The sequence below is a fragment of the Neospora caninum genome, chromosome VIII, assembly GCF_000208865.1.
Source record: "Neospora caninum Liverpool complete genome, chromosome VIII".
NCBI classification, from domain to species: Eukaryota; Apicomplexa; class Conoidasida; order Eucoccidiorida; family Sarcocystidae; genus Neospora; species Neospora caninum.
In genome coordinates, this window is record NC_018395.1 from 5,247,108 (window position 1) to 5,273,263 (window position 26,156).

Sequence of the window (26,156 nt, forward strand, 5' to 3'; positions counted from 1 at the left end):
TCAGGTCCGCCGTTTTTCCTCTCTACACATCTTTCGTTCAGCAAATGAAAGAGGGGCTACGTGTTTTCCGCTCACCGCGAAGAAACACGCCGACTGCATGCTCGGAAAAGAGTGGCTGGCAAGGCTAATATAGCGTTTCGATATACTTCAGAGCGTCTGCCTTGCCCCCCACATCCAGAGAAGCAGCAGAAAGGGTAGTGCATGGATATACTAATCTTATAAGCACTCAGCTAAGCATAAACAGTCACGACCCTGGCAGGTCGGCGAAGCTGATGCGTGAGTGTCGGCAGCCCGTCGAGCAGGCGGCGCCTCGCCATGAGGTAACCGATCCACAAGAACATGTGGAGCCGCATCGAGAGCCACACGTCGCCAATCTCGGAGTGAAGCAAGAAACCGAGAGATGTGCCCACAAAAAGGCATCTTTCTCGGCAGCTGAACGGCGAGCCTGTCTCGGGAATCTCTCGTGTACAGAGGAAGCCTCTATTCCATGGAAGAGCTTCTGGGTACCTCGCATAAACCAGTCGTGCGACCTTCCACGATTCTGTGGCGCGTCGTTCCGTGAAGCCTCTGGAGAGTGGCTGCCATGAACAAAGGTATCCCGAAAGGGCCGAGTCCACCAGAAGACTCCAAGCTCGAAGTGCAAAACGCACTGGGACACGTTCAATACATGCATCCACAAAAAGGCCACCTTTTTCAGCTCGGCTGCGGTAGTCGGTCCGCATTTGAGGTGACAAATGTCCAGAATCGGAAGGTGGCTAGGTCCGTTCGCGAGTCCGCGAAAGCAAGGACCGACTGCTTCCTCTCACCTGCCGCCCGAGAGGGACGTTTTTCTCTGCATCCGCGGGAAATAGTTTCCCTCAACCGTCGCTCTCGTGCCCAGCTACGTACTTTTCTCTACGTCCATACACCCACTTTTTGTCCACGCCCCCCGCTGGCAACAGAGATGCCTCGAATCTAACAGGCCTAGTCAACTGCACGTCAACGTATATATATATATATATATATATATATGCACCGGAATGCGCATGCATGCATACGTATATGTGTCTCTATATGTCTAGAAGTGCCCTAATTTCGCACACAGATACAGTGAGGCGTCGCGCTGAGGTACGTAGACATCTTAGGTTTACGACACACTGGCGACACGCCGAGACGGGTTTTTCGTTGGGCATTCCAGTTTGGTTCATGCGAAGAAACAACGGGACGCGAGAAGCCTTGGCGATGTGGAGAAGAGGCACGCGGAGAATGAAGCGAAAAAAACGACCAGAGAGGGCTCACAGCGAACCGAAACCAACACCCCGACTGTCCACAACAGTGCAACAGACAACACACACAGACAGAGGACTCTTCTGCGATCCGCACACATGCATATGTAGATGCACGTGCATAAGCAATGTACACAAATGTGGATGGGGTCTTCGTTCGTTTTGCACGCACCCACATCAACTCTTTGTGACATTCACTCCGACCTCTCACCTACACACAGTCCCGAGAAACGCGCTCGGCGTGCCGTTTCCCCCTCTCGATTTCTTTCACAGTGTCCGGGGAGACGGCTGAGAACACCTCTGTCTGCCGTGCGCGAGCTCTCACAGCTACGCGCGGGCAGAGGAACAGAGAGAGAACCGAAGTCCTTCTCTCTTCGCGCTACCCAGATGGAAAACGCAGGCAAGAACCTCCACGCCTCTCTTCTTCGCTTTTCCTCGAGGTGGGAAAAGCTACCGACCGCCCCCCTTTCCTCCGCCTGCCACCGTAGGATCCTCAGGCCCAGAAACATCTCGAGAAACGGACACCAGAGAAAGAGAAAAACGAACAGAGACGAGACACAGTAACACCGGACACAGCTGCACAACCTCGCGGAGAGACGGTAACGCAAGGAAACGTAAAAAACATTGCCGATCACGGAGTGACAGAAGGAGTCGTAGAGGAAGATGCACCGAGAAAAATATGTGCGTCGTATGGCTTAGAAGATCGAGTTGCCTGCAGAGACACGAAAAACAACCGCTTTCTGGAAGTGTGGCCTTCGCATCCGCGTATATATCCCACCAACAGCCTTTTCTCTCAGCGTCAAGCATATAAGCACACAGACGTTAGACAGGAGTCTCTGCAGAACTGGACACCAAAGGCCTACAGAACCACATCGATCTCCACTTGCAGCTACGCATGCACATGTGTTCTGTATCTCTACGCAGCTGAAGCGTTTCCGTTTCCAGATTTGTCCCCGTTGTCGAAGTGCGTACCTTGTTCACGTTCTTTGGCAAGCATCTCATAGTACTGGTAGATGATGGTGACGGCGAGGAGAATACCCGTACCACTTCCGATCGCTCCCAAGAAGTCCGCAATGATCGTCAGAGCCCCAATGCACATGCCGCCAAAGGCTGCTGCCGTGGGAATGTAACGGTTGAGAACCTGCGAAAAAGCACCGGAAAACAACGGAGGCTCCCGGCGCCCTGCATGCGCAAGAGTGTGGTCTCCGAAAGGCGAGGATCTACATTGGCTTACTTTCCTAGTTTTAGCTGTTCAGTCGCGACGAGCAGCCGCAAGAGGCGCAGGCCAAGCATCTACGCATGCGCGTATAAACATGTATGTATACGTATGTGTTTATAGGTGTATATCTTTGATGCGTAGGACTCGAGGTTTTCTTTTACCTGGACAAGAGAAGAGTCTCTGTATCCCTTCATGACCATCTGCTGGTCGCGAAGTTGCTTGGCGACGTCGCGTGCGCTGCTGCCGCTGACTTCGATCCAGGTTTTGCTGAAGAGGGCGCAGCTGACGAGGACGAAGGTGATGTAGATGAATGCATGCAGCGGGTCTTCGAGAATATCTCCAAATGAGCCGGGCGGGGAGATGTAGTACGCAATGCCTCCAACGGGGACCGAGTGGCCGCCGACGTCAACCTCTTGCCACTGGCCGAGGAGGTTAACCAGGACGTTGGTCTTGAAGCGGCGGTAGAGCAGCTGCGAGAGGAAGTACAGGTTGGAGACGAGCGCAGTCTGGAGAATGATTGGAATGTTCGACGTGTAGAAGAGCTTGATGGGGTAGCTGCCTTGCTGGCCGCGCACGCGCTGGTACTTCACCGCCAGGTCCACACGGAAACCCTGGAAGTAGATGACAATGAGAAACACCAGAATGGTGGCCAGCAGTGACGTGATGTTGGGCGCGTTCGAGCGGTAAAACGCCTCCTTCAAGGCCACGATGTTGTTCGACTTCGTGAACAGGCAGTGGAACAGCGCGACGAGTGCGCCCTCGAATTCCGTGCCTTTTCCAGTCTTGATCGTTGTCGGGCTGAACGCCTGAGCACAGACACGGACAAAAACCCAAACAACCGCTCGCCGTCCAGAAAAACACCGAGAAATCTACGTCTCGATCTCTCGAGATTTGAAAATAAACACTCAGAACGATCCACTGCAACGTAACGACCTCAGGAGCAACAACGGCAAAGGTATACACATTCACCCATCTATATATATATATATGCTTGTGGATGTAAACACATGTATGCATGTGCCTTTTTAACGGACTACGCGTGCAGCTTTGGAGGCCTACCTTCCACACAATTGTCTCGCAGATGTTGGTGGCGATGAAGAGAGAAATACCGCTGCCGAGACCGTAGCCCTTCTGCAGGAGTTCATCGAGGATGATGACGACGACGCCAGAGAAGAAAAGCTGGAGAATGATCAGCACGGCGTTGGCTGAAAATGCAAAAAAAAAAAGCGAGACACACTTTCCATACACGCAATCACATGCATCCATAAGGATCTATTCACCTAGGTAGAAATGCGGGACGGGGGAGATGCGCAGTGATGCATTTGGAGTCTTCCACGTGTGCGGTTGGGAACGTGTAAATGAATCATGCAGGAGACTTACTTGCGCCGAGGTCGTGGATGTCACCGTACATGCCACTGATGACGTAGGCGACGGCCTCGCCGACGGTGATGATCAAACCGAGCACTGAACGGGCAAAGAGGCGAAAATGTGCCGACAAAAAGGCGCATCGTTAAAGTGAAACACCGGGAAAACGTGAAAAAGAAACAGCGGACAAAGGCTGGCGAGACAGAAAATCCTGCGAAGTCAAAAGAACGGAGAGGGAACATGAAGAGCCCCGAAAGAGGCGCTCAGAGTGGAACACCTCCTATCGTCGAGATATTAAGATCCTCGCACTGCGCAAGCTCCCACCCCTCAGCAAAGACGCCCGAAAACTTGCGCTCGACATGCTTTGCCCCTTTTCCGTCAGCCACAGGTATCTTAGCAGATCTGTCTGCAAAATGCACTCGCAAGCACGCGTGTCTATCGGCAAGGTACCAACAGGTACGCGAAGAATTTTGATTTGCGGATAGAACGCAGCGTACGTTTTTGAGCCCCTTGGAAGAGAGCGCGGTCTTCCTTCAGGGACTGGTCGACTTGGATGATTCGGCTGCCAGCTAACAGCTGCATGACCATTCCACTAGTCACGATCGGGGAAATACCTGAAGAACGGCAAACGAACACCCGCCGAAGAAAAATAACAGCATTCTCCACGCTTCGCTGCCTTTGTGGAGACAAGATTCCACAAAAGATACACACGTCACGTGCAGACAAACTGCGAGATTCCCAAACACCCATGTTGCAATCCGCGCACGGTTCGACACGCACACACACACAAATCTGCTTCTATATTTGTGTGTATGTACACCCCGGAGATCTCTAGCTGATTTTTTCACATTCTTTTCACGCTTTGAACGGCGACAACCGGGAAATGTCGCGCCGCCAGGAACAGAGTCTCGCCCATGCCGACTCTGGAACACCCCGTACACCCCGGTGCCCTGCTTCACGTCCTCCTCTAACTTTCCCTGTGGTCCGCCGGTTTGGCTGCCTCTCGGTAGCGCCTGAACTCGAACGGGCGTGTCACCCGAAAGACAGGACTTTGTTCTCGGCTCTTTCCTTACCCAATTCCATCAGCGTTCCGCGGTTGGAGGCGAGGATGACGCGCATCCAGTAGAAGGGATCCGCGCTCTTGTTAGTGCGGATGCCATAGAGAGGAATTTGGCAACAGATGAGAAAGACGGCGAGGGAGACCAGAGTCCAGAGAACCTTCTCCTTGAAGGGGATTTTGCGGTCCGGCGCCTGTACCTCCGGCAGGATGCACATGACCGGTTTGATGAGGTTGAGGAAGCGAACTGAAAAGACAAACAGAGACCGAAACGGCAGCGCATGCAGCGGGGCCTGGCGCGAAGTTCGCCGCCTCTCGTTTTCTGTGGCTCTTTGTTGCGCCACACGGGCTCCCCGCGATCGGGAACCGGTGGAAACCGGCCATCTCCACAGAGGCTTGGAGCGGAAGAACAGCGCTCTGAAACCGTCGCGGGGGGACATCGACACAAAGACATCGGCGTGAGTGGGACGCGTGAAAGAGGTAAGTAGAAAGGAACACGACGCTAAATGAAGGCGCTTTTGAGAAACAAACGGGGGGGTGGGGGGGGGGGGGAACGGGTCAGAGGAAGGTGTAGTTGAAAGCGGGGCTCGGGCACTCAACGGCGGGACGTGTGGCATTCTTCCCTTTCAGCAACCGCCTCGAAAACATCCCGTTGGCTCTATGTCGTGGGAAGTCCGTTTATGAAAGCATGCAGCGAAGACAAGGAGAAGCTGTCACCGCGTCCCCAGGTTCCGCGACAGAAACCGCCGCCAAACGCAGCTTGGCATACACACACACAGATTTTCTGCCTGGACTTCTCGGACCAGAGCGCAGACAGCAAAACGCGCGGAAACTCTCCAGTTAGGCACAAAAAAACGCGGTAGTGTGTTCCCCCTCCGTTGCCGATTCCCGTTGAGAACCCACTTACATCCTTTCGCCATTGTGAAACACACGAGCTTTGCCGAATTGGTGCCGACGTGCGTGTGGTGGCGGGAGAGCCCCTTTTTTGCGGGGGACAAAGCCGGAGGAAAAAGGCGAATTCCCCGCAGAAACCTTCCGCTGTTCCGGCCGCGGAAAGAAGCGGCGAAGCAGGGGAAAAGGATGAGGACAGGGAGGACCCGACGGGGGATCTAGAAATTGGATCGAAACACGCTAGGGAGCGTCCTCGCGAAGTGTGTGAATGGGCTCGGACTCGGGAAACCTGTCTTTCGGGAAGACGAGAACGGCAAAAAACCTCGCGTTTTTCGCCTCTGGAGGCGAGCGAAGATCGGACACGAAACTGTTTCTGAGGGAAGAGGGAGGCTCTCTATCTCTCTGCCGCACAGCAGCTGCCTTTTCGGCCGCTCTCCCCAGGGAAGAGACAAACGAGGGGGACCGCAACAGCGCCGCACAGAGACGGGGGGTGGAGGGGATTTCGGCAGGGAAGAGCCGGAGAGAACGAGAAGAAGAAACAGGAAACGGAGACAAAGAGAGAACATGCGAGAGTGACTCTTGCTGACACGTGCCACAGATAAACACGCGTTGCCCAGTGCCGCTGTTTGGCTTCTTCATGGACCCGCGAGCTCTCGCAAAAATGGTCTCATACGCCGACGATTTTGCCCCCGCTTCTTCGCGACATCTCTAAGGCCGAAGCGCGACACACGAATCCCTCCTTTTGCGCCTGGTTTCCGCCACTACAAGACGCGAAAAACCGGTGGGGTTGTCCCCCGAACCACCTCGCAAGACTGACAGACACGAACACGCGGAGGTGGTGTGTGTCGAAACTCTGGGGGAAGAGAAAGCAACAAAGCAGACAGGTCGGAAAAAAGCGGCCCGAATTTCGCACGGGAAACAGAATCGCAAACTCGCCTTTTTGAAGACCGAGACACCAGGGTCGCCACGCCGAAAAACGAAGAAACTCGCCGGGAAAACACCCCTTCGATCTGTGTGTAGGACGAAAAACTCCACACATCTATCTGCCTGTCGCACAGGCTCCCCTTGCGACCGTAGTCCTCAACAGTCCAGCACACTATCTTCTGGGTCCAATAGGGGTACGGAAAAGATTGCGAAGCTTACGCAGATCGGGGAAACTCGGGAGACCGACACGTCAACTTTCTGCTTCCCTGTTTTGCGACGGCAGGCGACGAGGCCGCCAGCGTCTGGGCGGCCTCGCCACTGCTGGAAATTGACCAAAGGAAGGAAACGTGCACGAGAAAACATGATCAGAGAACGAGGGGAAGGTTGCGAAGAACAAGCCTTTTCCCGTTGGTAGAAACAGAGTTCTTTGATCATTCATGATCCCGTCGGGGCATGCGTCCTGCGGGAGAACCCGACGAACAGCCCTCTAGAAAGAGGAATAGAACGAGAACGGAAAAAAATAGGAAAAGAAAGGCAAGACCGGTTCTCAGTTCCTGTGACTGAAATCATTGACCGACCCTAGCCACGATGCCGCACAGCACCGAGAACAGAAAAAAGAGGACTTTCCCCCGGATTGTGGGATCCACGACGAAGCCGATCAGTTTCTGGTGCATCCCTCTGTGTTCTGAAAACAAACCAAAAGCAACAGGAAGGCGTTTCCTTTCCGTTCATCTCGGGCGTTTCTGCGAGCGAAAGTGCTCTCTATCTGCCTTGCTCTGAAAGAGGCACACACTCGGCGACGGCGATCTGTCTCATTGTGCGACTCCAGCGACGTCGTCGCCAACGGTCTTCACCAAGGGGATTTGTTTTCCTCTCTCACCCCTTTGACGCGTGGAGCTTTTCTCGGACAGACGATAGAGAGCGGAACAAGCATGTGTACAAGAGAAGAGTGGAAACAGACTTGGAGCCAGAGGGCTCCAGCATACACCATGTGAAGCCATACAGATTCAGATGTTTTAAAGCCGAGAGGCGGTTTGGCGCCATCCTGATAGAGATGTGCAGAAACCACAAACCGTTGCATGTTCACTTCCCGCCCTTTCGCCTGCGATAGTGCAGACGGTCTAGGCTGCAATGGAAAAGAGTTGCGAAAATATGTAAGCCGAAAAAGAGCGCCCCATCCACTCACCTGTAGCAAACCAGAGAGATGTATCGTCACCCGGTTTCGGGGGGAAGATGAGTGGTCTTGCTTCTAACCTCGTATCTGCAGAGGATAGTGCACGTAAGACTCATGTGTTTTGAAATCTACCAGGCAGCTCGTTCTCGACAAAAGGCATGACTTTGAGCAGTTGAACGAAGAAGCCTGATACGACTCCAGTTTAACATCGGTACTCCTAGGTTTCGCGAGAGTTTTCTGTTTCTCTAGAGAATGACGAATGCAAAGAAGAATGCAGAAATGATTGAACACGGTCCTGGATAGACCAGGAGACAGACGACGGCAAGATAGAATACGGAGCAAGAAGAAGACCAGTATAGCAAACGGGGATAGTGAGAGTGAAAGGGACATGGAAGCAAGAGCAGTGAAGAGCTGTAGTTCCGTTCAGAGAGAGGCGAATCTGCAAGAACCTTTAGTGGGACTCTTTGCGTTCTTTTGCATTCTGAAGAGCTCTCTTCCGACACCTAGACTCGGAAAAAGAGGCTCCACCCGCTTGTGGAGGAGCCTCTCCATTTTGGCTCTAGAAGATGCAGCTTTCTAATGTGTCTGCTGATTCTTCTGCCTCGTTTCCTCTACTGGTCCCCTTCGTTTTGCGCCCCCCGCCCGTTTTCACTTGACTCTCTCATCTCCAAATACTCAACCTGTCTGCTTCTCTCTCCGCTGACCCGCTGTTCTCCTACTGCGAGTCTCTTTGCCTCTCTTTTGGCGTCTGTTTTTCCTGTGCTTTCCCGTGTCTCGCGAGGAAAAACGCGGGGACAGCTGCTCAGGCCCAGAAAAGACGAATGTGCACTTCCGTCTGCCCTCTTGTCTCCGGTGCCAGGTCTTTTCGTTTTTCGCGTGTTTGTCAAAAAAGGAAGTTAGCGAAGAGTGGACGGCCCAAACCACGGCTTTCAGTTCGTTCATCTCGCTGAACCGCGTTCACGAATCAGAAAGGCGAGGTAAACATTCGGCGCCCCATGGAGACAAGAAAGAAGAGACAGGCAGAGGCTGTTTCTCGCCTCCCTGAGTCGCTTCGTGCTGTGCTCCAGTTCCGTATGCGTGTGGCGACGCAAACCAGTTTCCGCCACTGGAAAACAAAACAATTAAGAAGAAAACTTGCTGTGCCTCTGTTCCCCCTAGTTCGCTGACCGCTATATACACCTCACCTGACTACCCGTTTCCTCGGAATGCCGCCTTGTTCCGATACACCTGTGAACCCCCGTCGAAGCCAGAGGATCCGTCGTCGGTTTCCCCTCTCTCTAACGTGTGCACTCACACCGAACCACACACAACAAGCCGTGTCCCCCTCGCGTCTAGGCACATCGGCGACTCAAAGGAACAAGCAAAGGTTCTTGGTCTCTGGAACTGCGCGCGTCAACCTGCGGCAGACAGTTCAACTTGGGACGCGGAAAAGACTCTCGCGCCACAGCACCGCACACTTGACAGCGGTCCCCCGGAGAACACCCCGACGAAAGCAAAAGGAGGCGACCGCCTCCTTTCTCTCTCTGTCACTCCGGAAACCCCGGAAACTCCAAGAATCTCCACAGGAGAGATCAACGAGAAAACGTGACACACACACCATCACGCGAGAGGGGCCGAAAATGTGCCGCCCCTTCCCTTGCTGTTGCGCGCGCTCTTCTCCCCCGCCCCAGCTTCTCGATTTGAGGAGGCACCAGCTCTTTCGTCTTTGCTCCGCCTCTCGCCGCCCTCATCTCTCGTCCTTCGAATCCGGAGCGTACGGACCCGCGGCGCTTCGATGCGTCTCCTCTTTTTCTCACCGCTCGTCAGCGCGCTTTCCTCTGTGACTGCTTGCGGGAAACGCGCCTTCTGCGGGGACTTGCCTTTCTTCTGCCTCCGTGCTGGCTTCTGTGCTGATCTCCGTAACGGTCTCCGGCGGCTGCGTCTCTCTGCAGCTCTCTGAGCGTGTGCCTCCGCGGGCACTGACGGCCTCTCTCTCGCGCTCTCGCTGCTGCTCTTCACGGAGCAGGCGCCTGCGTTCGAAGGCAGCTCGTTCTCTCTCGCTCTCCGCGTCTTGGTACAGGAACCAGCCTACAGCCCCTACCGCCAGGGCGCCCAAAGCGGTGCCCACAGCCACTGGAAACCACGAGCTCTGAGAAGATTTCTGCTCGTCGGAAGAGCCGCGCCTGCGCGAGTCCCTCTCGGAGGGAGACGCCATCTGGGAGATTTCTGCGAGGCGGGACGGGACAAAGCGGGCCAGACGGCTTCTCTCTCGAGGGAAGGAGGGAGGCCGAGACGCACGGCGCGGGGTGAGCAGCGGAGATTATCCACGAATCGCCAAATTCGCCGAGGCTGGGGTTCTGCACGGAGAGCGCAGCCTGGGAGACAGACGAGAAAACGGACGAGAGGCAGGCCGTGCAAAACACCCCGGAGTTCACAGCGGAGCGAGAGAAACTCTTCTTTTCCGCAGCGCAAGAAGAGAAAAAAAACGAACACGGCCCCTCGCTTCTCCCGCACAACGCCGACTGGGAGCGCAACTCGCCGAGAGCCAAGAAGAATGCAACGACGATGGACTTTCCGCGTGCCGGGGGTCAAAAAAAGGAGTGAAAACGGCAGTCGCCTAGAGACTCCACGCGCTTTGCGACTTCAGAGAGGCAGAGACAAATCCTTTGTCGTGGCACAAAAACGAAACCGGACGGAGAGAAGCGCCTTCTGGACGGAGGCGCAGTCTTGTCGCGAGCGCGAAATTCGCTGACTCGCTTGGCGAGCTGTAGGGCTCGGGGGAGAAAAAAGGCTGCCGCGACATGCACGTGGCGAGAAGACCTCCGTTTTTGTGAACATTTTCCCGCTCTTTCCCCCCGAAAACGCCCAATTTCCTTTTCAGTGGGACGCGAACTTTTGCTTGTTGTGCGCGATTCTGCGCCAGGGGAACCACGCCGCGTCGCTGCCTGAAGGATGAGGAAAGCCGATGCAGTGTCACACGCGTGTGAAACTCAGAAAGCGCCGATCTCTCTGTTCTTCGCCAAATTACCGCCCATACGTTCCTTTCCGCCTTTCTCTCCTCTCCGTCCTCTGCGGCTGCTTTCTTCTCTCCCCTTCTCTCCCGCTGGCGAGTTGACTTGGAGTCTCAACCGCACTCTGTCCGCTGAAACGAAGATCGATGCTGAAAGACACCTGGCATCTCCCTCTAGCCTCATCTGGAGAGTCGTGCTTGTGTAGTTCAGCCACTTTGCATTAAGAAGCCTCCCTCGAGAGGGATGTGCCTCTGTAAATTTTCTGTCTCTCCTGGCCACGCCTTCCCTTCTCTACCCCGCTTGCTTGTCGGCCTCGAGACTCGACGCCGGCAACCCCTCTCTGTTCAGCACCGCGCCTCTGAACTTTTTTCCTTCTCTCTCGTCAATCCTCAACGTCCTCATTTCCCCTTCTCTCCTCTCTTCCCTTTCGTTCCCCCTCCTTCGCTCTTTCCTCGCTCCTAAGACGGTCCTTGATGTGCATCGGCTTCTCCTCCACGGCTTCTCCACGGCTTCTCCTCCACGGCTTTTCTTGATAAAACGTCGCCGTCCTTTTCTCTCTGTGTTCAAATTGGTGAAACGCGAGTTCCGCAGCACGCGGCCGTGTCTCGCCTTCCTTCTCGCATCACCCGCCGCTGTGTCTCCACTGTCAAACCCCGACTTTCGTCTCGTTTTTCTCGACAGGCGCTGCTTCCCCCCCGCCCTGCGAGTCTTTCAAAACGTCTTCACTGCTCCTTTGAGATCCCTGGATTCCACACTTTGCCGCCGCGCCTCTGAAACCAATCTCCGAGCCGCCACCATGGTGAACCTTCCTGTCTCGCCGTCTCGCTCTCCACGCTCCTCCCCTTCGACTCCGTCTGTGCCCTATTCGCTCCAACACGCCGCGGCCGACGCCCAGCCCGTGTCGCGGGTTCCCGCGAACGACACTCACCGACACCTGCCTGCCGCGCGGATCTTTCCGGTTCTGTCGAATCCTGGAGCCGTGATCTCGGCGTTGTCCCCGTCGCACGGAGAGCAGCGAGCGAATGCACAGGACGTGGACGGAGAGACAGGGCGACGCGTGCTCGGCACTGAAGGCCATAGTGGGTTTGGGGAACCGCGAGACGGCGCCTCTCCTAGGGGACATGGCGGCAGCGGAGCGGGCGAAGAGAGCCGAGCAGGCGCCTTGTCGGCCTCGTCGCCGTTCAGCTCGCCGCCGAGAACCAATAGCGGCGTGAAGTCCCCTTTGATCAACGGCGCGTTTCGAGACGACGCGTTTCTGCCCCTGATTTCGCCCGGTGCGAGCGCCTCTTTCCTCTCCCCGGCAGCCCGCTCGAACATGCAAGAGAAAACCAAAGAGACACCGGTCCCCCTCACCGCCGAGGACATCGAACACCTCCAAGCCAAGGCCAGCATCGCCGCAAACCTCGAAAAATGGCCAGGTCAGAGAAAAGGCGTCCAGAGCCGATGAGAGGAGGAACGCACGGGACTTTGTTGCCATCCTGTCGAAAGGCCTCGACCTCGCTACACTCGTCCACGTGCGCTTGCAAATTATACCTGCTTCGATCGAGAAGCCTACGCATACTCTTGAACAGACAGTGTTCGTGTGTAGCGTGCGTTATGCTCCTCTTATTAAAATGTGCATGCATATGGGTATGCAGGCATGTGTACATGTGACATCTGCCTTGCATATACATTTATATGTTGATCGTATGCACTTGCAGGTGGACTGTTTTGCGGTGTTATCGCTGTAACTCTCTCCCTTGAATCCTGTGCTCTGCGTTCACGTGCATGTGCGAGTGTGTGTGGGCTGGTCTCTTTGTTGTCTTTTTTGGGATTTCCGCGGAGGCGCTGTTTCTCTCCTGGCGACTCCTCTGCTCGCCATCTGTTTTTACGCCGGTTTGTCTCCGCGTCGCTTTCTTCCGTTTCGCTGTAGATGTGATTCGAGCCATGAAGAAAGTGGCCCAAGCGCGGCCGAACTTTGACGCAACTCAACGGTCCCTCGTGGTGAGACGCGCGCGGTGTCGTTCGTCGCTCTTCTCTCTCTTCTCTTTTCCAAAATTTCTGGCTTTCTGTTCCGTACCTAGGTGGAGGAGACTGTCTCTCTCCCTTTCGCTTGCTCTCTGGACATTCTGCACTGCCTCTTTCTCCCCTCCCGAAAAGGCGCTCTGAAGCGGCTCCTCCGGCTTATCTCTTCTGTTCTTCGTGCTGCTTCCTTTCCTCTCTCGTTGAGCCTCTCCCTTCCTCTCTCTATTTGTATCCATAAGCACACACACACAGATGCGTACGTTTATACACCCACACGCGCCTATGCACCTCTTGACCCACTTGTATATAAATATATATATATATATGTGACCTAACTCGCCGACGTACCATTTTCATCTCTGTCTCTCTGTAGATCTCTCACGGTGTACATTTTCCTGGACCTGCGCGTCACCACACACTTTGCAGCGTGGTGTCTCTCCTGCCTCTCTCGTTTTTGTGCATCCTGGTGTGATTGCTATGGCTGTGTCTCTCTCCATCCCTACACATATGTATATGCATTATATGCCTTTATATGTATCTAGTGTCTTACCGAGTGACGTTTGTATGCGCCTCTTTCTGTGCGTTTTGTCCTTGAGCAGATTCACGCGTACACGAACCTTGCAAACGAGGCGCGGCACGCGCGAAAGACGCTGGACGGTTACTCGTCGGCGCTTTCCTCGCTCCGCAACTGGGAGGCGCCTGCCAGGGATGCTCAGGGCGGCCACGAGACGTGGAAAGACGAGAAGAGCGAGAAACAGGCGCATGCATCCGAGCGCGAGGCGAAGCGGAAGCGCGCAGAAGAAGAACGCCTGGCCACACGAACGCTGGGAAACGGCCTTGTGCCCACCAACCAGCTGCGCGAATTCGAGCCTTTCTTCGAATTCTGCGTCGGCCTGTACAAGCAGAGAATCACGGAAGATCTCGCTTCCCTCAACGAAGACCTCGACCGCTTCGTCCTGGGCGTTCTTCTGCCCCAGGCTGAGAATCTCGTGAGCAGACAAGGGCCGAAAATAAAGGAGGACGGGGGCCGTGGAGGTGTTGTTTGGAAGCTTCTCTGTAAAGCGCTGATGCAAAGAGCACAAAAACAGGAGGGCGAGTGCGCAACACAGTTTGTTTCGCGTTTTTCTTCCGTCTCCATTCGTGGTGTTTCGCCAACGCTTTTTCTGCAGGAAGCGGCTGCGGCGTATCAGCAGCTTCGGGGCGACGTCAGTAGACACACAGCGGCGGTAAGCGAAGACGCTCTCTCATTTTTTGTCTCTCGGGGTTTTGTTGAATCGATTTCGATTCGCTAGGAAGTGGACTCTCGCAGAGGCCGTCGAGCGCCGAGTCGTTGGCGTCCCCTTTTTCGTACGCACAGAGAAGGGTGCACCTTTTTCGTGGCGCGGTTCGCGCGGGCGTTTAGGGGTTAGCGTTTTGCCTGTTTGTGCCTCGCTCAGCTGGCGAAGAACGCAGACGTGCGCCGGCGCATGGAGGAGCGCGCGCTGCGAGCCTACGAATCGGGCCTCCAGTTCACAGAGCAAGACGCAGAGCTAAAGGTGACGGCCTTGCATCTGGGGATCGTGCTGAACTACGGATGTGAGAACAAACACACACGGAACCGCGTTGGAAAGAGCTTCTCAATCTCGCTGAAGAAAGAAGACTGCGGGGACGACGAGGAGAAAGGAAGTGCGGAGGAGAGGAACGAGAGATGAATGGAGACGATGGACGGGAAGAAAACAGCGGAAAGAACGGGAAAAGGGACGGGGTGGGGGGGGTGGGGCCAAGGACAGAGATCTTTGTCGGCATGCCGGCGGTTTGCGCTGGCGTGGAGGTTGGAGAGAGGGAGGCGATTCTCCGCCTCGATTTGCAAACCACTGCGACGCGCCGAGCAAAGAGCACCGTTTGCGAGGCAAGTAGAGAAGAAAAAGACAACTCGCTGCATGCGTTGTGCGTGCTGTCCGTACAGTTCTACTAAAGAGCATGAACAATGGAGAGCAAACCAATAGGGCGATTGAGCTCGTGGCCTCGGAGTTCAGATACTCTGTCGAAAACATGTACCAAGTCCGGTAAGTCTTCTCGTCATTGTCTCTTTTCGCCGTTCTTCGGCCGACCGGCTGTCTCATTTGGCGCCCACGGAAACCGTGACGTCAGAGCCACGTCGCTCGCCTCCCCCCTTTTTCTTTCTTCGTTTTCCTGTTTGCTGCTAAATTTTGCTTCTTTTCCTTTCTCGCTTTTCCCTGCTTGCTCCTTTCCCATCTCGCTTTCGTATGTGACAACAAGTGGTCGCTCGACATAGTCTTGATTTCACTCAGCTCGCCTCAGCGTCTCGAGTTACCAGAAAAGGAACCAGAAAAGAAAAACCCGCCTCTTCATTTTTCTGTTCCCGCATTCTTGGATCCAGCGTTATGCCAAGGAAGATGGTGCACCTGTATATCAGGGGCTTCGTATTTTTTCCTTTTCTTCCTTTTGCTTCGCCGCGCATAGGGCGAATGCGGCTACAGTTGATCTAGGCGAGTTTCCTGTTTTCCATTTTCTGCGTTTTCTCTTCTCGCCGCCAGAACCCGCCCGTGCCTAGCCTTTCGGTATAAGCCCCGAAGACGACGGTGTTGTGTCAGGACACCGCTTCTGCTCTTCGCCCTCTTCATGCATGCACCGGTTCTTCCTCTGTTTGTCCATCACTTTGCTTTGCAGAAACGAGGAAGAATATCAACGCGTCCTAGTTATCCTCGGCCTTCTGCGTGACAACATCGAGAACTGGTGTGCAGGTGAGAACCGACAAACTCCCAGAACGGAGCCTCGGAAATGTATATGACAAATTATGGGAAGCAGTCCCAGGCCTGCAGTACACACCTCTGTGTAGCGTGTATTTTTAACGGGTGTATCTACTCGCGTGTGATGAGTTTATACGCCTGTACAAATATATACGCAGTTACTATGTACATAGAAGTATGTACAGATGTACGCATATTTATATATATATATATATATGTATATATATCTACATCTGTGTAGGTGTACGTACAAGGAGAGGCGGCGTAGGCTCGCCTCCGTTAGGCGCATTTTTGTTTTCCAGGATATTGTTTCCCCTCTCCACAGAGGCCCCAGTCTTCGAATTGGGTGTACGTTTCCATGAAAAGAAACACGGCATTACCACGGGGACCTTCCCGGGCGAGAGACGCGTCGATAATTGGGGCGTGCCGTTTTTTCGCCGCTTTCCAGCGCGCGTCTCAGTCTCGCGTTGTTAAAGAAACGGTGTCGTTTCTCGTTTTTCCGTGGCTTCCGTCTCCACCCTTTTTTGTCTCTTTTTCGGTTTCGCCCCCCAGAGTTTCCTGATCGTCCCCTCAAACGCATTCGTTTTTCTGCTCCGCACGTTCAGCCTTTCGCTTGCTCGATGTCGCCGCGTCGTTTTGCGATTCTCTTCACGCAACTCCCTGCGGTTTCCGCCCTGTTGATATTTTTCTCAGAGACAGGCCGGACAGACGTGCAGACTTTGCTGGGCATGGACTACCACACTCAGTCGTCGGGCCAGTCCCTCGATGCAGGCAGCGTCGCTTCCTTGAGCTAATTCGGAGGCGCATTGAGGCTGCGAGCCGAGCTGGATAAGGGAGAGGCGACGCTGAGAGAGGCGGTTGAGGGCGACTCGAGAGAAACTGTTTTCCCCTCGACCTCGAGGCGCGCCTTCAAGAGACGTGTGCCAAAGGAAGAAGAGGAGAAACGATGGAAGAGAAAACACCCCGAAGGAAAATGGACAGAGTCAGCAACGTGGAGGGGTAAACTGCACACTTTTTCTCTGGTCCCCCAAACATACATGTATATACATGGTGATAAAAAGCCCGTATGCTTAGATCGATACACGCACTTTTTTATTCTTACACGTATATGCGAAAGTGGCAACCACCGTATTCTTTGCAGCGTTGCACAAATGGCGACCGCCCTCACGACCGAAACGGTCTTTGCGACCTAGTCCACACCAGACCCATACCGACGTTCTGCTGGATGAAAACAACTGAAGAGCCACATGCATTGGGGACTGAGACTCGGAAAACGTCCGATCTGAGCGTCAAGAATAGTGTAAGGTCTGTTTTTCGCATTGCCTCCTGTTTGTCTCCACTCCTCATTCCGGAGGCACACCTGTGCGGTCCGGCGTTTTTATTGTGCGACAAACGAGTTCGACGGATATACAAGTCGAAATGAGGCTGTTTACGTGGCGTTTTCATTGATCGGGAGTTGTGGGCGTTTGCTCCCTCAGTCTCTCGGGCGAGGGAGACCGATTCTTTTATGGAGAGCCGTCCCGAGGGTTCGCATTTAGGTTTCTGCTCAAAAAGCCGTATTGTCAAATCGACGAGTAGAACAACTCCCGTTATCCCCTTTCTCCAAAAAATGGTTGGCTCTTCCCCCCCCCCCCCCCATTTCATCTCGTGGGCGTGGAGCCGAGAGTTCACGTTCTGATGTTTCTGTCAGCTCTCAATCTGTCTTTAAAAAGCTACCCGAACTAACGCGCGATGGCCTATATTCTAGTACCATTAGTGAAGTCTTTGGTCTGTGTGTCTTCCCTGCCTGGGTGCAGAAATAGTTCCACGGTCGAGGACAGGAATGAAAGAAGGCGTTCCACTGCCCGCTCCTGTCGGTTGCACGGCTCCACCGCTCGCTAGGGACAACGAAACACCGAGTGTCGCTGCATCTTGGGATTCTTTTTAGAGTTTTACAGTTCGCTGGCTACATACTTGCCAACGAAGTGTATAACTTCGAGCAAATGCGAAGGTACATTTAGATATTCCCGGAACGGCTTACCATATCTACACTTTGTCACAGGAGAGAGTTGCATCTCTTCCTATATACCCCTACAACTACACATACATCTCTATACATGCAGGTAAATCTGTGAATGTGTCTGCCTGCTTCTCGGATGTAGATCCAGATCTACACATCTTAGAATCTTCGCATCGCGATCCCTAGCGGACTCTGTGGATCTGTAGATTCACGACGTGGAGCCTTAGACGCTTCCCGCAGGGGTCTACAGAGAAGACGTCCCTGCGCGTAGATTTGCAGGTACCTCGAGCAGTGTCTCCAACTGGAGAGGAACAGACGCGGGAGCATCTGCACGCCATATTTGCAATGCCCCAACAAGACAAACTGACGCAGTAGGACGTGGGGCACGCGTGAAAATCTTCAGCTGTTCGTTTCATTTACCGCGCAGAGGCACAGGACACGAAACGAGAAACAAACGCCTGTGTTCGTCATCATGTACCCTAAACGTCCACGCCCACGCCACCTGGGCAAACGCCCATGACTGTATATTGCATGCATGAGGAGGAGTACACACACATGTAAACACCGATACTAGGAGTGAGCAATCCGCCTTTGCCTCTAGACGCCCCCCCTGTAATATGATAGACACTTGCGTAAACATGTATACATGTATAATAGACATTTATATATGCGTCGATATATGCCTTTCCAGTTAGGGAAAGCACCGTTCGCAGGACTAGGTCGGAAAGTCTATGGGTGACCATGCGAGGCTACATTCAAAAATACGGTACAAACGGCGCACACACCCTCTCTACACACGGCCCACGCACTCTTTTTTGTCGCGATGCAAATGCTCACGTGCGATTTGTCGGCGCACACACGCCCGAGAAGCGGCTCTCTCTGGGCAGAAGAAATGCAAAACGCCCACGAGAACCCCGGGGAGTCGCCGAGCAGGCAGGGCGGCGCTTCTGACGGTCGAGAAAAGGCAGCATCGACCGGCAGAATCGCCCGCGGCGTGTCTTTGACACAAGGCGTGCTTCCACACAAAACAAGCTGGGGTGTCTCCGCCCGCAGACCTACCTAGCAATATGCAGCTTCTGTTTCTACCTATGCACGTACGTGCGAAATACAAATGTGCAACACGAACGGTTTTTCATGCACAAAACCCTGGACTGCGGAAAGCCTGCATGCGCTCTCGTGCCGCCGCATCCCCTTCGCGTCACGAGCGGTCACCGGAGGACGCGGCTCTGAGTCGAGGAAGCAGTTCTTCCGCACTCTTCAGCCTCGCGTTTCTCACAAGCTATCTTTTCCCTCTCTTTGCCCCTCTCTGGTTCGCACCAGAGAAGACACCCGGGCACGCATCCGCACCACAAAAAGAGAAACCTCTTCCTGGTTGGGAACGGGCCTTTTATCTCCTGTTTCGGAGTTCTAAGTGTTCTTCAAAAACCGCAAGAGCGCGCCTCGCTTTTCGAGGCCATTCTGATCCCATTTCTCCACGGGAAAATCCGTGGTCACCGGCACCAATGGATCCCCAGGCTGTCCTTTCTCGCGAAAATGCTGGCTGCTCACACGAGACCCGAGCTGCGAAGCCGCCTCTCTCTCTCTCTCACATTCCGCTCTTTCCGCCCTTTCCGACACCCCCCCTCCTCTCGCTAGTCCTCCCACCACATCCTTTGCTTCTCGAAAGCGCGACAAGCACAACGCCCCAGCCGCGCCTGTGCGCCTACGCGCGGCTCTCCTCTGCACCCCTGAGAAGGGACGTGGCATGGAGACGGGCGGTCTCATCGCCGAACACACTGAGATCTCTCACATCGACGGCGTCACCTTCGCCCGAGTGCTCCCAGGACTCTCTCCAGTACGTCCTTCGCAGCCACTTACGAACTTTCACGAGGTCAAAGTCTTCCGTGAAATCCACGTTTTCGCAAAGATGCGCCTGCTCACTCGCGCCTTTGGATGCGATGTAGTCCGGAGTCAGCAGAAAAGGCGGCGTGCCTTCGCGCCGACACGCAGCTTCCCCGGCCGGGGGCCAGCGTGGGTCTGCATGCAGAAAGTACGCCGTTTTCAAGCCCCGCTTCGCCAACTCGCCGATTCCCAGCGGCTCTCCACTGGCGGTGAAAAAAGAAGTCGCTCGACCCACATGCAGCGCCTTCATTCCTCCTTCGAGCGCGTCCTCGGAGGCCAGAGCTTCGACAGTCGCCTCGGCCGCCGTCCGAACGGTCACTGCGTTGTGGAGTCGCCACAGCCATAGCAGGAGATTCTTTAGGTTTCCTTCTTCCTCCACCACTTCCAGAGAGTCGCGGACCCGGAAAGAATCCGCCGAGAGCCACATCCAGGCCGGCAAACTCGACAGAAGCGCCTCCCGCTCCTCGTCCGTAGGCGACTCCCCATTCGACGAGGCTGGAGACGCGGAGTCGGCGAGTTCCGAGGCTAGCTCCATTCTCTTGAGTTTTTCCAAAAAAGTGATGAGGCTACGTTGCAGGATACGCCTCTTCTCAGCGAGAGCGGGGGACCCTTCCCGCGTGTGGGCCGTTGGCGGGGACACTTGGTCTCTGCCGTAGAATCCCTGCTCGAAGCACTGCAGAAAGTGCGTGCGGCACGCGATGCACGTGAAGAAGGAAAAGACCCAGTCGCGTACAGCTGCCATGACGACGCTCGCCGGAAGAACGTACTGCGTCTCCAGAACCACGAGTTCCTCCTCGAGCGCCTAAACGGAAAACACAGGCACCGTCGAAAACAGTGCACAAAGATCTGAATACTCTGCGATTCACAAAGGAAATGAAGCTGTCTTACCTAATTCTGAACAGAGACAGACCCATACATATACATGCACATTATGTATATATATATATATATATATATATGCATAGCACCATTGTGCAGTGATGTGCACAGCCGTAGTCATGTGAACAGATACGTTCTCCTAACTGCAGGGCATCTGTGCATCGCCAGTCTCAGCACAAGAGGATAAAAGAGAGCGCACGTGGTGTGGACACAGGCCAAACGATCCCCGAGAGGCGAGTGCCTCTCGCTTTTCTTCCCGACCCCACACTCCCCGTCCCTCGCCCACACAGTCGCCGGGTGGTTCTAGAACTTCCCCGGGAGTCGGTGCTTACGTTGAGAGCCTGTTCGTTTTGCACGGGGCCAAAGGTATCTTTCAAAGCCTGAAGCATATACGCCGCCTCGCTCTCGTGTTTGCTCTCTCCGTCTGCGGCTTCTTTCCGCAGATTCGACGCGTCTTCGTTTTCCAGGTCCCCGGTCTCTTGTTCTGCTCGCTCGGCTCGCAGCAGCTTCTTGTACTGTTGGGCTGCGTACACAGCCACGCTGTCGTAGGGTCCGAAGAACCACAGACCGTTCCTGTTATCGCCTCGATCGTTTTCTCGCGTCTGCTGCTCTTCGCCCTCCCTCGTCAGGACGTAGACCTCGTCGTCATCTGTCGCGCGGTCCCCGACATCCCGGTCTTTCCTTTCCGGCGCCTCAGCGCCCGCGGGCCTCCACCCTCTCGCGCGAGCGAGGTCAACTTTCCGCATGAACTGCGCATGCGCGCCTTCAGCCAGAATGTGGAAGAGCGTCCACACGCCGCACAGGAGAGTCCTGCAGTGGCGCAACGCAGGCAGTTGCGAGCCTGGAGTCGCATCTTCCCCAGACACCCCGGCAATCTTCAGCCCCGCCAGCAGCTTCTCCCACTTGTCCTTCGGCAAAAGGCGCACGACAGAAGGTTCCGCGTCGTCCTCCGCCGCCTCGACAGAGGGACCCGTGGACGCGGGCGCAGGAGAAGCGTCAGTGGAGGCGGAGTCTGTCTCAGAGGAGGTTTCGACGTTCTCGCTCTGGTTCACTTCCATGAGGGCGCCCTGGATGTCGTCCTTCGAAAGGAAATCAGGGGGGAGAGGCTGCACTCCAGAGCCTTGCTCGTGGAGCTGGAGGAGGAGACGAAACACCGCTGCTTTGATGGTCTTCCCTGGCAGCGCATACCTGGCGACTTCGAGAAGGCGGACTAGCGCGCGTTCTTTCTCCAATGACAAATGCGCGCTTGTGTCGCCTGCAACTACCCAGTTCTTCAACATGTGCAGCAAAACGGCCAGGGCGTCGTGCAGCCGTTGACGAGGAGTCTCCGCCTCCACCCTCTCGGCCGTCGCCTCCCACCTCTCTTGCCCTCGACACAACGCGGGATGCGACGACGACGAAGTCGACGGCGGGAAGAAACTCGGAGGAGACGCCGGGCATATCGACGCCAGCTCTTTGAGGTTGTTCTCCAGCGTCTCCTGTCGCGAACGTCTGAAAACAGCGACACAAGGAGCGGGCAGGGAGAGAACAACAAAGAAACCGGACACGCGCACGTGGGTCGTGTGAAACCGACACATCGACAAATGAAAAAACACACGCACGGCTCTCCGTGGCGCGAGGGGACTCATTCCGGAAAAAAGACGCCTGTTCACGCAAACCGCGGTCTCCGTGGAACACAGCACAACACCAGGCGAGATCCAGAAACAGGCCATATAGAAAACCGTAAGCACACCTACACCGGCAAATTGACAGACCAATATAAACAGATCAACATATATACATACATACATACATACATACATACATACATACATACATTACATAACATACATAACATACATAACATACATAACATACATAACATACACATACATACATAACATACACATACATACATATACATACATACATACATACATACATACACATACATACATAACATACATACATACATCCATACATACATACACATACATACATATACATACATATATATATATACACATCCAAGCGTGGGGATGGCGTCGGCGGTACCTTTTTTCCGTGTGTTGGCCGTCGCGTTCTTCCAATTTGTCAATTCCTTTGGAATCAACGTGGACGCGCAGGAGGGCATGGATACCGTCTTCGGACATGGCCTCGTGGGGCACTTGCAGGGTCCACACGGAGAGGCCTTGATAGTCGACTCCGAGGTCTTGGACGCTCCCCGTTTGCAATTTTCCTCCGCGCGCTGGACTTCCTGGGGACCGGGCGTCCGCGTCCACGCTCTTTACGCGGTGGAGAGGCACGAGGATGCGCACGTCGGGGATGAAGGCGACTTGGAACTCTCGCAGAATCGCCCAAATGGAGTCTTCCTGATCGCCGACCTGGGCGGCTCCGGCGTCCATGGCGGCGAAGTAGACGCCATTCTGTTCAGTTTTCGCCTTCTGGCCGAGGCGATCGGCGAGCCGGGAGTAGATGGCTTTGAAGCGGATGCAGTGTGGACAGTGGCGCGAGAAAAACAAGACGATGACAACGTCTCCAGCGGTCAAATGCTGGTGGACAAACTGCCGAAACCCCGAGGCAGAGTTTAACACAAACACTGGACTGGTCCCGAACGGGTGCTCGGCGAGGACGGGCGGGAGGGAAGCCAGCGAAGCGGGCGATGGTGTCGAGTCAGCGAGAGAGACGGACGGGAGCGAAAAGAAAAAGAGAGAAAGAAGGAAGAAACTCGCGCGACTCGCCATCTTTACTTTTTTTTCAGTCCCATCCTACGCGATGCGCGTTACGAGCCGAACAAACGCCTTTCGTCCACGCGAGAGCCAGGCTGGCCTGTTGCGCAGAACGAGGGACATGAATGAAAAAACCGAGCAAATATCCCACGGTCGCGAGAAACGGCGCATTCGGCGGAAAGGCCGTTATTTAGAAAAAAAACCCGACACTCAGCACGGCGACGCACACCGCGACGCACACCGCGACGCACACCGCGACGCACAGGTCTCACGCCGAGAGAGCGGCCTACGCCCCGCGTCGCTCCTTCTTTTCCCGGCCTTCTTTGCAGCTGCACGGAAACGTAGAAAACGAAAGCGGCAAGGGCGAGCGTTTTTCAAAAAGAAAACAATCTCACATTCGACGTGAGGAAGGGCGGCCCCCGGCCGAGAGGTTCGCGACCCGCGCGCGCTGGTCGGGGGGTTTGCGCTCCCGCGCCAGAAAAATCCTCGAAAGACTGCGAGCGATTTCGTGTGAAACTGCTAGAAGAAAAGGAACTTATAGAGAGAAAGCCGGTGTTTCTGCGTCTTTTTGGGCAACGGGCCGCTCTCGCGAAAAGGAAAACGGGAGGCGGGCGAAGCGACTTCGGCGCATGCGTTTCTTTGAGAAGGACGTCTCTCCTCCCTTTGCCAAAAAATAGGGATTAAAGGCTTTCGGAATAAACCTGATTCCCTACAAGGCTTGGCTCGGCAACGTCGAAAAGAACAGGACGCGGACGAAACACGGCGAACGGAAGGGAAGAGAAACAGCACACAGCCCCTGCGGCGGCGAAAAAGCAAACCCTTTCGCTCCGATCCAAAAGATCTTTTGGGATGAAAATGTGGATACAGCTGTCGACGCAGCTCAGAGAAAAACGAAAGAATGGCAGGTTCTACGAAAAGAAAACACAGCGCGGACCGCCCTGCGGGGCCGTTCGGGAAGGTAAAGTGGGCGTGGACGCGACAAACACTGGACAGTTGCCAGGTTCTCTGTATTGGGGTCCATCGGTGAGCAAGGTGTCTGATTTCACGTTTTTTTCCCTATCAGCATGCGAGGAACCACAGACTGCGGCCTCTTTCACTGGCCAAACCTGTTTTAGGGGAGAAATCTACCGCGCGAAAAATCCGAGCGTAGTGCTTCGTCCACCAACGGGAAGGGGAAGACCGACGGATTGGGATTGAGGGCAAGCTGCTTCCGGCGGCTAGGCAGTGAAGCCCAGTTACCAAAGCTTTTGCCGCTGTCCGGTAGGAGCAAAAAGACGATCTTTCATGTCCAACGGTGAATCAGAAGTAGCGCCGCCGATCAGATGTGCCATGTTATGTGCGGAGGAGGAGGGACTGAGACTACCCCCTCAAAGTCATCGTTCGTGCAGGGACGGAGGGCAAAAGAACGCAGGATCGTGCACACCTTACACGGAGAAAAAGTTCTGCGACATTTACGAGATATCACTCTGACTCACCACCATCATGGCGAAGTCAGTTCATTGTAAACCAGACCACTGCAAAGAGGCATCACGCTACAGAGCCCCTCGAAGGGGTCAGAGGCAGTTCGGTAGGAATAGCCTAGAAAAACAAAGAAACAGCAAAGCTTCCTCTCCCTCTTGGCCTCAAATATATACTATAGAGATGATAATACCCTATATACATGTCATATGTATATATATGATATAGATGTCTCTGTCTCTCTGTATATGCTTCGCATTCGCAGGGTGTCGGCATACGGACTCGTGGTGCATTAGGCAGGAACGTCTCTGGAGGGTTACGAGTATCGATACGGGTCTTATATGAAAGGGTTTGGAGCTCATACATGGAACAAAGCTTTCAAACATGCAGATGTTTGTCTCTCCATCGCCGTACATGTTTTAATCGACAATGCCAGTGTTTGCCTGTTGTGGATGGGCACTCTTTTCTATCTGTTTTTCTCCCTCTCGTGCTATCCTCGGCTAGTTTGCCCTCACTGCTGACTCGTTCTTCTCTATATATCTGCATCTTCCTCCACCTCCTTGCTGATCTGCCAATGGCCCCAACCAGCTATCTGTCGACCTGCGTAAAGGCGCGCATCTTCGCGCGCGGCTCTCTCTCTCTCTCTCTATATATATATATATATATATATGTAGTCGTGCCTACACACATGCATCATCGCAAATGCAGGGCCGGTTTCGAGTTCGGACCGCGAAAACAAAGCGCCAGACAACACATTAATGCCGATGGACTATGCAGACAGAGGTGTACGCTGTCAGTGCAGTGCTAGGAGTACGGGGACCCCGGCAGCTCCCCAGATATATATATATATATATATATATATATATATATATATCACTACAGGATGAATTGCAAACCACACGAAGACGCGATGAAACTTGGTCTGCCTAACACTGCAAATGTTCCTAGATATATTCCGTCACAACTGTCACTTTTTTATCTATTTTGCTCACATCTGCGTATGTAAATTACTGGAGAGAAACACCACATACACGAACCTACTTCCCGTCCCTGTTGGGGTGCTGTTCGTCCATATGGGACGTGCATTTGCCAGCTAAAACACCTGATGTGGAGAGATAGAGCAGTTCACTCGTTTTTCCCGCTTTCTGGTACAGTTCCCTCGTCGAGCTATCCGTTGTGTTCAACGCGCCGGTGGTCCACTCACTGACTCACACACAGCCGCATCTTTGAAACGGATGCATGCATCTCTTGTATGAAACTTATGAAACTACCCTACTGCACGGATGAATAGATATACACATGAATTCTACATGAATTTGCACTCGCATATATGTTTTTTTATCCCAATCTCGAAGACCATACTGCCAGAGGCGTGGATCCGGGGTAGGTTGGTGTCTTGTGCATGCAACCGTCACAGAACAGGTTTCTCCGTTTAGATTCCCTTGTCCCCACACGCAGCCTTTTCGGGCTCTCCAGGACAAAAAAGCGAGTCCTTTATTTCCAATTAAAGTGAATCTACTAGTGTGCTTGAGGTAACCTACAGAACAGAGATGCGCTTACACCCACCAATTTGCATGCTCGGACGAACATGC

General features: G+C 54.2%; 4 protein-coding genes across 4 annotated transcripts; 1 reads left to right on the top strand and 3 right to left on the bottom strand.

Moving 5' to 3' along the window:
* Window positions 1-1,960: 1,960 nt before the first annotated feature.
* NCLIV_036610 (hypothetical protein) lies at window positions 1,961-5,826 on the bottom strand (the record flags this gene model as incomplete). The annotated part of the gene is made up of 8 exons (XM_003883862.1): window positions 1,961-1,977; window positions 2,238-2,406; window positions 2,646-3,290; window positions 3,544-3,689; window positions 3,865-3,948; window positions 4,347-4,463; window positions 4,923-5,153; window positions 5,814-5,826. The coding sequence occupies 8 exons, from the start codon at window positions 5,824-5,826 to the stop codon at window positions 1,961-1,963; spliced, it is 1,422 nt and encodes a 473-aa protein (XP_003883911.1).
* A 3,861-nt stretch (window positions 5,827-9,687) lies between these two features.
* On the bottom strand, window positions 9,688-10,089 carry NCLIV_036620 (hypothetical protein; the record flags this gene model as incomplete). Its single annotated transcript, XM_003883863.1, has 1 exon — window positions 9,688-10,089. One exon carries the CDS (start codon window positions 10,087-10,089, stop codon window positions 9,688-9,690), a length of 402 nt encoding a protein of 133 aa, XP_003883912.1.
* Window positions 10,090-11,681: 1,592 nt separating this feature from the next.
* NCLIV_036630 (putative 14-3-3 protein) lies at window positions 11,682-16,433 on the top strand (the record flags this gene model as incomplete). The annotated part of the gene is made up of 8 exons (XM_003883864.1): window positions 11,682-12,303; window positions 12,798-12,868; window positions 13,489-13,878; window positions 14,059-14,115; window positions 14,326-14,554; window positions 14,835-14,934; window positions 15,560-15,633; window positions 16,333-16,433. 8 exons carry the CDS (start codon window positions 11,682-11,684, stop codon window positions 16,431-16,433), a joined length of 1,644 nt encoding a protein of 547 aa, XP_003883913.1.
* A 2,907-nt stretch (window positions 16,434-19,340) lies between these two features.
* NCLIV_036640 (conserved hypothetical protein) lies at window positions 19,341-24,590 on the bottom strand (the record flags this gene model as incomplete). Its single annotated transcript, XM_003883865.1, has 4 exons — window positions 19,341-20,321; window positions 20,731-21,889; window positions 22,433-22,941; window positions 24,582-24,590. The coding sequence occupies 4 exons, from the start codon at window positions 24,588-24,590 to the stop codon at window positions 19,341-19,343; spliced, it is 2,658 nt and encodes an 885-aa protein (XP_003883914.1).
* Between the last annotated feature and the right edge of the window lie 1,566 nt (window positions 24,591-26,156).